Raw genomic sequence first — 13,134 nt, 5'->3', positions numbered from 1 at the left:
GACATATGATTTTTTATAAATAACGTTTTTATTATATAGGTAGGTATATTAAAGTACTTTGAAAATCAATGTAGTAAAAATATCTGATTCACTAATTTCAGTGGTTTGTATTGTGTGGGTTTTATCTAACAGTGACGCACCTAAAATACTTAAGTTACACCTGCTCGTTGAATCACGTTTCTGTTTTTAGTGCAAATCAAGTACCTGTGTACCAAACAGAACGAATCGTTTACTAGTACTCGAGGAACGATGATGACAAGACACTTAAACATTTCACAAATACGTTCATCGTTATCAAGGAGTACCTTGTTAATACTTATTAATTGCTTACATACGAATGTACTGTCGCTTGCAATATAGAGTTCGCAGATTTTTTAATATAATATCTATGTGTGATATGGCGGTGTTATAAATAAATATTGTCGTGGGTAATATTCGGCCTTATTAACATCTACATTTAGAGAGGCTCTACATCGACGAGTGCCAAGTATAAAGTTACATGCAAAATAGCTTGTTTACGGGAGAGCGCATAAAAAGAAAAGATGTGTTATTATTAAATTTTTCAGACAAATTTTAAATAATATCAGTAATTATAATATATGTTTATAATTTGTAAGTTAATACAAATATTTTATTTTATGAGATGTTACAGTTATTCGTATCTACATCATCATAATTGGTCATGTATACATGGAATTGGATTGATTTAATCCATCCTGAATACAAAGGTTTGTTATGTTCAAAAATGAAATAGTATCGTGTTGCCCGCAAAATGTAACAATAAAGATTTTGTAATTTCACGCTTTAAAAGTACTTGCACCTTTAATGGTCCAATAGTCTTGTGATCCTTATAAGCAACAGAATCGATTGGGATAATTTTTTTTTTTTTTTATAAATTGCCATTTTCCTGCTAACTGTAATTTTTTTTCAATATCCGTGAAATCAGATCTTGAAGTCTTTAAAAATAATGGATAGTTTCCTAAGAAAGTTTTCCTGTAGCTGCAGCAGTTATGGCCTTACTGTTCCATCTCAAAAATCCTTCCCGTATAATAATATTATTACAGTAGATAACTAACAAAACTAAATAAGTGTTGTATAGACAAAATTTATATTCAACAATTATGTTAATTTTGTGTTGTTTTTAAATGTTATTTCCTTGTATTTATAACATAATATTGTTCACATTATCTCTGATTCTGATAACTTTATTAATGCCTGACTAATACAGTGCTTATGCGTTTACTTAGCTTACCGAGCCATTTAAATTAGGCATCGACTTGATAAAAATATTTAGTGTGCATATAAACATAAAAAAAATAATTGATAAGATTACTTTAAGTATGTTTTAATAATTTCTTATTAGCACATACCTATGTAGAGTTAAATAATTAAGTATTGGGTTTGAAGGCGCTTTTGGAGTCGGCTATTTTAAAACTTCCTCCTTTTCAGTTGGTTTATGTTTCGGTTTATCAGCAGTAGCACGCATTCTATGACACCGAGTGGTCGAACTCGGTGAACCTCACGATATACCAATCTTTCTTTAACTCGCAGCGAAATTAATCAAATAGAAAAATAGGAAGGAGTTGGAAATATTAATAGTTCAAATGTTTACATAACAAAACGGGGGATAAAATCATCAATAAGGAGGCATTGTTATCTCAAGAATGGGATGTTTACAAGTAGAAAAGCCAGTTGTAAAGCAATACGGATAAATATTAAATGAAAATACTATGGTCATATCGTGAGAGCAAAACGCCGTAAAGCACGGAGATTCCGATAACAGAGGATTGCGACCTCATGGAAAGTATTTATACTATTAACAACGTTATTTGGAGGACACGTAACTGACATATATTTATTATATATATATTTACCTATCTTTTTTACGATCTATGTTAGATTTCTAGAGTTTTCAATTTTATATGCATATTAATGGAATAAAACCATTCACTTGCATAAATATTAATTTCAATAATATGGTATATTACCTGCTTGCGTAAACCTGATTAGGAATTGCCAAGGGCATAGGAATATGCCCTACACACCTATCTGCGGACATTGTTCTGGGTGAGATTTATAATTAATTCTCTCGGATTTCAAAAATAACGGTAGTACAGTTATAGGGTGGGCATGGAAACTTATTACTAACTTAGTAGGTAGGTGGCTATATTTTTTTTTGCATAGAGACCCTGCTGTCAACCCTGAGAGAAATCTGCAAACGTCACACTGGTTCCCCACGTCTTAGCGACTGCAGGGCCCTGAAGTGTGGGGAAAGGATAAGGAACCAACTCAGGATCGGCGGAGGGGAGGGTCAGGGAATGTTTGCGGTCCCTTATAGGCCTCAGTGTGAATTTTGCAACCAAGAGATATACACGTTCCTGTATGTATGCACCTAGGGCCGCGACATAATGTTCATCATTCAGTATAGAGACTATGCGTATCAGAATTGACCGGAGGTGGGTAGGTACATTTAGGGACATAAACCAACATAGCGTTCTTACCCAACTTGAAAGGTACAATTTATGAAAATTACAAGAAGAATGTTCAGATAAACATTTATCCAAATCCGTATCTTTAATCTTTTAATAATAATTAGATATGTTAGTACAAATTTCGCATTGGTCAGATAAATATTTTGTAGATATTGTGCACATATGTACATAAGGCAAATGCTCGAATTTTAAGTGATTGCTGACTACGTACGTACTTAAAATAACACATAATCTGTAGGTATGTAGATACTTTATACACTGCATCAATGAAGTGTTTTCCAATTGATTTCATGACGGTTATAACTGTTTACGGTTCCTTCTCAAATAGCGCCACCAGAGTTTTTGATAGAATAATTAATTTAGTTCAATTTTTTTCATTACTTATTACACAAGTTTTTAATTAGATTTTCATATAAGTAGAGATGTAATATTATATAACTAAAAGATATCCAACTCAACAAATACAATATTTATCTAACCTTTGTATTCTCCTTATCCTGTCGTGTTCAAACGCGACTAGTCATATATTATTTTTTTATAACCATTGTTAGTACTTATATATAATCAAATTAATAATTTATCGTGTTTTAAATTTCTCTTGCACCATACACATATACCTATCCTTTGAAATTTTCCAAGGACCGATTGCACCCAAAACGACTAGCTACTAAAACTATCACTCTAAACACGCATCAGTCTATAGGTAATTATTAAAGTTTATCCCAGATTCATAAAAATAATATCTAAAGATCACCAATACATTAGTAACAGGTAAGTTATCTTTATTCTAGCTGTCTTTTTTATATAAGGAACTCTTTGGTGAAGTATTTTTAAAGTCACACATATTCGTGCCTACTACTTGTTTAATAATTAGGTAAGTATAATCTATAAATTCCTAATCATAATTTTCACATTGAAATTAAAAACTAAAAACTATTTAACGGATTTTATCGCGGTTTTTTATATTATTATTTTCTCCCGACGTTTCGAAGACTTTGCAGCCTTCATGGTCACGGGGGGGACTGAAGTGTTCATCCGTAAAGTCAAAGTTACAATATCTACCTTTTTTTTTTGTTTTCGCGGAGAAAGTGCCTTATTACTTCGTGGGGGGCGACTGAGCGGTTATGCTGGGGTAACCGTGCCTTACGGCCCGGCGTTGAGCCGCCCGGATTTGATGGTGACTTTCAGGCGACCGCCGGGCCGAGCCCCTAACCCTATATACAACTTAACCTATGCACGGCCTACCAGCTAAAACTCCGCGGTGGCCCTCTTCGGCGCATTAGGGACGGCTGCGGGCTTCCTCTGACGTTGAAGTGACTAGTCTGCGACCGCAGCTGCTCCCCTTGCGCGGTGCCGCCTTGCGGCCCGTCTCCTATGGAGGGAGGGGCTCAGAAGCCCCTGCGGCACTGAAGGACGCCCTCGGCGTCTACGGCTGTATGAGGCCAACAGCACACTGCCGTCCATCCCGGGGTCAACCGAAAGATGTGCAAAATGCACAAAATGCATTAGAGCGGATAGCCCCTGCTGCCCGCCGACGACCCCCTTCGTGGCCCCTATTAGTCGCCTCTTACGACAGGCAGGGGATACCGTGGTGGAATTCTCCAAACGCCCCCATTCCACAGGGCGGTACAATATCTACCTACATTTTTCAAATATACAACTTTTTTAAATTTTAGCTGTTGACGGTCCGATCTACGCAAAATGAGCTCACAATGTCTTGAGGTCTGGCAGCCGGTCTTTGGGATCCGATTTAATTAAATGTAGAACAGGATCCCAGGCTTGTGCACGCTTCCAACCATCTTCCCTATTGAAATTTGGGTGTTTTTTTAATTTCAATAGCCTCGCGAATCATTCTAGGCAGGAACAGAAAATGTCTAACATTCGCGTAAACATAAGAAATCATCATGCATAATTTTCACTTTAACCTATGTTTCTCTAACCGGTATTAAATGCACAGTTAAGTGAGAATACGGACTCGTTTACCTGCGCAATATCTCTTTGTGTTACTAGGTTTTAATGGGCTCTCGTTTCCATAATATGAATTATGTGAATATTCACTTTCTTTAATATGCTTCGATATGAAGTAAATAAGGTAAATTGCTTTTTGTTAAAAAAAAATCATGTATGATTTATTGTGCATGTATTTTGTTGTGCATAGTAAAAAAGACCGTTGTAAATAGTATTAAACAGCGAATGTTAATAGAGTTTATTTAATAAATAATTATTTGGGAGCATAGATTTGAGTGTGACTTTGATATTTACTTAGCTTAAACAGATAAGTATAGGATGAGATTATTCAAAAGTTTGCAAAACACGCCCTTTCTTGCAAATATTTAGGTACTCGAACACGTTTTTCTTTGATGAGACTTTTGTCTATTTCACTCATAAAAGTGGTCGCTAACTGATACATTTTCATAAAGTACGATCAATACTTAGCAGTTTGCGACTACCAAAACTTCGTATGTCAAATAAGATGAATGCATACACACACAAAAATACACTCCTTATGTAGCTGTGTTAGGTAGATCGCTATGTTCAGTAGCAGTTTAAAAAGAATCCTAATGAGTATAGTTTATTTTTATTAATATATAAAAAACTCGTGATTAAATACATATTGATTATTATTTGATTATGTTAAATTTACAGACAAAAACAAACAAAATATTATTTTTCTATAAAAGTTGTTTTATTACCTCCTTAATTTTTTTTTTAATTATGTTAGCTATGTAACACAATTGTGAACTTTAATCACCTTTAACTAAAATAATTATTTGTTAACAGTTTGGCTTTTTTTGACGCGTTTCCCCATATTAATTAATTAATGCAAGCGCAAAGTTTTTTTTGTTTCACAAGTCTATGTTACAACTACCAGCCGTTTTCTATAAAAGATCTCAATTTCAATCTTGAATCTGGATATCGAACCATCGAAAAAACGTTTTTGACAACGGCGGTAAGTCATTTATGGCCATCTTTATTTTTACATGTAAAATAGGTAAGTAATGGATACAATATTTGGACTCGTCTGAAGACTAATCGGTCACTAACCGGCGCAATAACTCTTCGTTTATTGAGGAAAGCTTTTATCTATAACTAGTTAACCCGACAGACGTTGTCGCGTCTTACTAACTATGAATTTGCAGCGCGCATTCTGTCAATCGCTGACAGTTATTTCAAACAATTGACAGTTATATAAAATTTATATTTTCGTTAAGTTTTCTTAAATTTTCTAATTATCCGCGCAATTTTTAGATTTTTTCTTTCATAAGACTTTCTCCTGACCGCACAAGAAAAAAAATTGAAATCGGTCCAACCGTTCACGCGTGATGGAGGACAAAGGGAAATAGGGATTCATTTTTATATATATAGATAGGTCAAGTAATATAAACGGCATTATTATGGTTATGTACTATCAATACGTGCCACCATCTACACTCACCGAAATTGTTAATCTAGTATATAATACGCGACTGGAAGTCGAGACAAACATGTTAACAACAGCTATATGTGGGTATGGGTGCCCTTTAACCACCCATTTCAAGTCCCTCACTGGATATTTTGATGAGGTTAACACACGTTCAAAACGATAACATAGGTACGAAATGACCAAATACTATATGTACAACATAAGGGTGGATCCGCAAGATTTGGACAGTAGACGCCAGAAGTCGGCGTGTGCGCAATGAATAGGATTTCCAAAACCATACGGTGAATATAAAAAGTACCTTTCTACCTATTATACTTCATTTCACTCATTCATACTTTTGTGTTTAAAAATATGCATAAGATACTGTTATCATCGTTGCTGGTGTTATCAATATCTTGCTTCAATAATTATTATTATATATTAATTGGTATCGTTCGGATATCAATTGATATACCTTGTGTGCCTTGGGTTCTGAACCTGTGAGCCATCATGAAGGACCGTCTACATGATGGTTCACAGGTTCGAATCAAACAAACCGTCGCGTCGCGTCGTTTCATCCCCAACTAGGCTACCGATGCTCTGCTTTATTGATTAAATATCAAATTAGCTTCATATTTATTTTATTTGCAAATTAAATAGTAGAGAGAATAAAGATTTTTAAAATGATTACATGATTTAATTTGTGCAAGAAACTCCAACAAATATGTAAACCCTAGCTATAAGTAATGTCCTCCCAATCGAAACACAACATTGCATACATACAGCTTCTTGACGAGAGTAGGGTTACTCGCAGCTTTGCTGGCTTGAAACGCCTTTCCCGCTACAAACAAGCCAAATGCATTCCCCATTGCAACGGTACGATGCAAGCGCCATCTGTTTGAGTCATAGCTAAAAATTCAATTATTTCCAACGGGAGCAAATTGTCGGAATAAAAAGGAGCCTATGAGTTAATCCAGGAAATAGTCTGTGAGTGCGCCGGATTTTTATCCAAATCCGTTCAGCTGTTTCTCGAGTTCACAATTAACAAATATCCAATTTCTTTTCATAATTTTTCGTATGTATCATATTGGTAAGAAGCAAGATAAGATTAGTACAAAACGGCGTAAGGCAATGACGACGTGGGCCTCCGTCCACGATATCGAAGCGGTATGGCATGGCGATCCAAGCGGCCTCGCGCCTCTAAGGTTTGTACAGCTCATCTCCTTATCTTCTTCACCCTTTGGAACTTTACTGCTGAACATAATTCTCCCCTTAAAATTTCTAGACCAAACTGTTAGAAGGAAACTGCAACCACCATGTGTGTGGGACCTATGTTAGGTCTGTCCACCTTCTAGAAAGCGCGTAGCCTCTGTGCTAAAATTTATGTAAGCAAAATTAGCACAAATGTTCATCATATCAACTGGGTTCAGCCAATGAGAAGATCTACCACCAAAACAAAGACATGCTTGTTTTATGTAACATGCGAATAAAAAGAGTTGGTTTTAAAGAAAGGCGATTGTATGTATTTACAGGCAGGAACTATTATATTGTTTATTTATTTTATAATAAAAAATGGATATTTTCGTAAAATTATATTTTAGTAACATATTTTCATTTTCTGTAGCTACTATGACACTTGCATTCAAGTGTTTACCATTGTAAACTGATACAAATAGTTAATTTTTTTGAAGATTTACATTAACCACAAATAAAGGCAACTTATGACAATAGTTTATATCCACAGTATCTATATTCTAAAGCACATCTTATTACACTAGATGAGGGCAACAAATTGCTACTGCCACCTATAGTGTGCATAGGCTCTGTTAGCCTCACATTGCCTGTGTAAGTCTTGTTTCCTCTTGATAACTTTTCCAGTATTATTAGCAGCTTCAAGCACTTCCCATGCAAATTGCTCTGGAAAATGGACTTGTTTTTCTTTTCATAAGTAGCTTCCAATAGCCATTTAATTGCTAAAAACAGTGACCTCCTTTCGGTGATAGGTCCAGGTACCTGCAAAAAATTTTTGCTTCCAGTAATGGGAATAAAATTAATTTAAACATAATGTGAGAATATGTATGTCTCGTTGAATGTATTATATTAGAATACTGACTTTTAAAACTTAAATATTCCTACTAGTACTACCAAATATAAAGATATACAAATTATCAATTGAGGTCTAAGCACATAAATAAAAACTTTAAAGTATTATCAACTTTTTACCAGTGGAATTAATAAAATCTATTTGTTTTATAAAGGGGCCTCACTTATTTTTAACAAGAAAAATATAAGGCTTTTAAAATATTAAACAAACTTTTTGTGTTATGTTGTCCCTTAAAAATAATACCTGTCTTGTATATTCTGCCCATGACAGCATAGCTTCATCGCATATTAAGAAGGTTCAAGCGCTAATCTATCAGGCTTAGTGCGGTTATCCTTCACCATTAAAACAAGCAATACTTCATACTTCATAAGTACACATATAAATTTCAGAGGTGTGCAACTTCAGATTGAAGCCTGCAGATGTTAGTCTCTGTGGTTCTATTCCCAATTAACCTATAGGGCATGTACTATCTGTTGCTATTATAATATATGCAATTTACTTATTTTTTTATTATTACCTGGTATGTTATGCCACCCCTCTTAATAGGTGTCAGTTGCAATAATGGTTTTGAGTTTTCAACGGCTTTGTGCAAAATGTCTTTAGGGTTTAATTCAATTTTCGCTTTTTCATCAGGACTTGATGCCAGATGGTAGCGCTCAATTTGTTTCCTCTTGATGTTCTCAAATGCTTTTTCAACTAGACTTCGAGCTAATTGCTTTTTGCCTTTTTCCATTACATGATTGATGACTTTACTGAAATTAAATAAGAAATAAATGGTAACTTTTTTTATATACAAAGTTATAACTATAGTAGTTAAAATAGAATCTATATCCATTCTGTAATTTGTAAATGTTATTTGGCAAATGAGCAATTGGTTTCCTTGATGGCAAATAATCATCACTATGTTGCCATACTTCGAAGTAGGAGTAATGCAGGTCCCATAATCAGATATATTTATATAGTATTCACAATGTCGTAAGACTGGGGCATACCATTCGATCAGTAGATTAAGGCTCAATAACCTACAGATAATAGGAAAAGAATCTCAAGATGATCAATTGTACTTACTTTACAAGCGGATCATGGTACACTGAAGAGCTTTCATATACAGTCGGCGGTTTTACCGGTAATTTAGCTCGCCTTGACAACTCCCCTTCTTCAATCAGCCTGGATTGTTCGTCTTTTCTAAATATTGGGTTTTGATAGTAGTCCGGAAAACTCGTACGTCTCGCATAGCCTCTGTTTAAAGTAAAAGGGTATTTTAAAACAATAATAATAAGTATTACCTTCACAGGCATAAACATTAAATATGATTGGGGTAGCACAACTGTATATATTTAGTACTTACCTTGACAAAACGCACAAAGATTGAGTTATGCTTTTATTAAGAAATCTTAAATTGCCTGACATAATTTCACAATTCGAGCCTAAACCAAATGATACAAATTATTTTTAAAATAAATTAATAGATATTAGTGAGGGATACTGATAACCTAAAAACAAAACATTTTATTTGACAAAATTGACATTTCAATTCTAGGTACTTTTTTTATTTATGGCTCTGGATCTCTGGCTCTGGAATCAGCACTTCATAGAATAAAAATAGTGAGCCTTTTATCGAATTTTTGATACGAAGGTATCGCCATCTACTAAAAAACATCGTAGAAAATGTACTACAACATCGAGAAGTCGACTTCTGTAATCAATTTTTACCATGTAAATTGTATACAATTGCTGTAACTGGTTTATGCTTATATTGAAGCTTGTTCTTCAACATTATACAACTACATGAACATTCTAGTCTAAACTTAGCATTAAAGACTCAGTGGAGTAGTGCCACCTCCTCTGTGTGAAAAGTTTTTATCACACTGTTTACATTTTGCAAAATTTACTTTAACTTGATGAAAAAATGTCCAAATTAAACTACTTTGGACGCATTTTGTCCTTATAAGTAAATCAATTTAGTACGTAGCATAACACTTTTCCTTCACTTTATTAAATTAAGTACCTAACTAAACTCTTAAAATAAATAAAATTCTTTTTAGAATAAGGTTATGTTATGACAAAAAAACAAACTATATAAGATTCACGTGGAGTGTGTGCGGTGAAATAAAAACCTGTAAAATAATATTATCCGTAACTTTTGTAACGGATACAGTTACGAATATATTTTTATTTCGGATAACCGATAGTTTCGGTTACGGTTACGGAGCTCCGTAACATCCCTGCTTTATATCCTTTTAGGCATGATATTATATCTTGTTATCTATAATCACCGATTTAAAAGAAAAAGCAGAGATTAAAATACGACAAGAATTTTAGCAAGTAATGCAAACTCAGGCAAAAGATATATTTATATCCGGGTAAATAAAATGACTGAACGGACAATAGCTGAAAATGAAACGACCTGTTATACCGAAACAGACTTTCGCAGGTTCAAAATTCGAGGTATACTATTGCCGGATACATTTGACAGACCAAGGTCTTCGCCATTAAAGAAGTATTTTGTATTTTTTATTATCGCGCCATTTGGGAAACCTAATACCGGTCAAGGAGGGATAGCGGGGAGGCTAACCGGGCAACCACCTGGGGCCTAACGCAGTTCTAGGACCCTTTTTAAGCCCTATGTAGTCCCAATGCAAACCCATGCATGGGGGACATTTGTCGCGGCCCTAGGAACACAGTGCAGTACCTAAAAAATGAAAAAATCTTCAGTTACAAAGTAAACTGGTGTATATTAATATATTACTCAGAATTTTAAAAAGTAAAATAAACTAGAATTATATGTTTCTTTTTTGTGCTTCTTGTTTGGCCTAATATTTGGGTCTGATGGCTTCATATCTGTTTCTGGTATTTTGCTTCGCCTCTTAGTTTTCGTCTTTTCGGACATACTAACATTACTTTCTTCATGTTTTGTTTTAGCATTACTTTTTCCGTTTTGAACTTGATTAGAGCTGTCTGTTGTAGGCACATTCTTCAATTGATGTTTACTTGAATTTAATTTTGTTTTATTTTTTGTAGGTAGTGTTGTACCATCCCCACTTTGCTTTTGTATATTGGGTTTAGTTTTATCAAAGTCAATATAGGATACTTGAAGTGGCTGAAGTGATTCAGTTTCCATTTCTTCACAATCTCCTTCATGAGCAAATTTCACAGAACTGTAATGATATCATTAAAATGTTAATCATAAAATGTGCAATTGGCACTATGCAAAGTATTAATTGGGTGTCTTGAATTTAAATCAAAACAAAACTAAAATATGTTTTGGAAAAATTTGAGCTAGTTCACATTCAGTTTCTAAACTACCTTTTTATTCCACCATTTAATACTTTTATGGCCTACATCATATTATTGTCTAGCACAAATTTCAGTACTAACACATTGACTGCAGCACACTTTACAGTTGTGTTTTTGCTGATTGCAGCTAGCACTTATGTGTTGGAGTGTTAAATATAATAGCATAATTTATCAGTCACATAATAGAAAATAGTTGCACTTACGAGAGGTTGATACATAATAAAATTACTTTTATTGCTATGGACATTTACAGGCATGAAGATGTGAGATTCAAAGACTAAAGCATAATGTAAAAGGAGACATATTTTAATAAAATAATATAAAGGACAGCACAAATAGTGAACTATATATCTTACATATTTTTAAAAAAAATTCATTTACAATATTGCAATAGTTATATAAGCTAATGCACACACATCTCTGTTAAAATGAGATGTTGACAACACACTCCATGCATGATGACTGCACTTGTAGACAGTTTATCATTTTGCCACCACAGTCAATGTATTAAGCAACAGAATCTGAAAAAAGGGATAATGACAGGTACCTTTCATCCAATTGTCCCCTAATGTAAGGCAATGCACCATACAGATCCAGACCACAATTGTAAACTTCACTTCTTGACCTTCTTGTATACTTGATCCTATCCATTCATTTCCAGGTTTTTCAGTTGGCCTTGGTATAACTACATTAAAAACTCTGAAAACACACACTCAGTAATATAAACCTTGCATACATGAGAATTGGCATATATGATATTTGGTGTATTTACCTATGGACTAGAATGCCAAGATGTGTGGTACTTTTCTTATTGACAATTCCAGTTAATGTTGCACCAATGTATGGTTGGAAAATAAAATAATCAGCTTGCACTTGGAAGTGGATGTCAGCATTGTCATTTCTGATGGTGCCAATATTTTGTAGCAGACGTAAATTTTGTAACTCAATAAAATACCATTGTATCTGGAAAAAAATAATGATTTGTTTTACTTACATCTACTAACAAAGATAATAAGTATTTTTAAAGTAAAAAATCTACAATGCAACAGTCTTCGAGGACCATTTATAAAAACTTGATGGAATGCCTTTTAATTTCTTGATTTCAAGATCATTATATTCTCAATTATTCCACATACTAGTAGTTATGTCCAAACAAAAATTGATGGGAAATATGTGAGGTTGTCAACAATAAATCAAGGCCACAAACATCAATGAATAATGCAGTAACACTTAGACCTTTTATTACTTTATTGCAACCAACAACTGAGCATTAAAGCTATTAGTATGGTAATTTTTTTAATGTTATATTACGATATAAATATTTTGTTTGGTTTTTGAAATCATACACATTACAGACTGCAGTGTATCACTGTATTATACCAAGCATGATAGTGGGTAGTTTTATTTTAACCAAAGTGTCGTCAAGTCAGCTTTAGATGTTCGTAGATCTTAAGACTCGCTAATACAAAGTTTCCGAATCGATGTTAACCATGGCGCAATAGATTTGACCAAATCGCATTGATAATGGGTATTGGGACATTACCTACTTTGCAAAGATTTTTACATTTAACTTACTCTTTATCAAATTTCCCAATTTTATAATCCAATAGATTTTTTATTGATTCATTAATGTTACCGAGACACCATGGCTGTAAAGCCAAATTTTGCGTCACTTTTTTCTCAATCACACAAGAATTCTTATCACAGGCTAATTTTCTTAAATCTTTTAAATCGAATTTTATAATCGTTGACATTTCAAAGTTTATACAATTTAAAATGTGTACATAAACGTGTTTTAAGTTAAAACATTTAAACCCCAAAATTGTTTATAAAATAAC

At 33.8% G+C, this 13,134-nt stretch overlaps 1 protein-coding gene and 1 pseudogene across 1 annotated transcript; both read right to left on the bottom strand.

The window, feature by feature from the left end:
- Positions 1–7,476: 7,476 nt before the first annotated feature.
- On the bottom strand, positions 7,477–9,570 carry LOC119193481 (annotated as a pseudogene).
- A 1,214-nt stretch (positions 9,571–10,784) lies between these two features.
- On the bottom strand, positions 10,785–13,087 carry LOC119193479 (DNA-directed RNA polymerase I subunit RPA43-like; the record flags this gene model as incomplete). Its single annotated transcript, XM_037447082.1, is given in 6 exon segments — positions 10,785–11,157; positions 11,844–11,898; positions 11,901–11,995; positions 12,069–12,234; positions 12,237–12,259; positions 12,872–13,087. Coding segments are annotated over 6 exon segments (891 nt in total), but the record flags the coding sequence as incomplete, so codon positions are not given.
- Positions 13,088–13,134: the final 47 nt, after the last annotated feature.

Source organism: Manduca sexta, unplaced genomic scaffold (assembly GCF_014839805.1).
Source record: "Manduca sexta isolate Smith_Timp_Sample1 unplaced genomic scaffold, JHU_Msex_v1.0 HiC_scaffold_57, whole genome shotgun sequence".
NCBI lineage: Eukaryota > Metazoa > Arthropoda > Insecta > Lepidoptera > Sphingidae > Manduca > Manduca sexta.
This window is presented reverse-complemented; position numbering and strand designations above follow the sequence as displayed.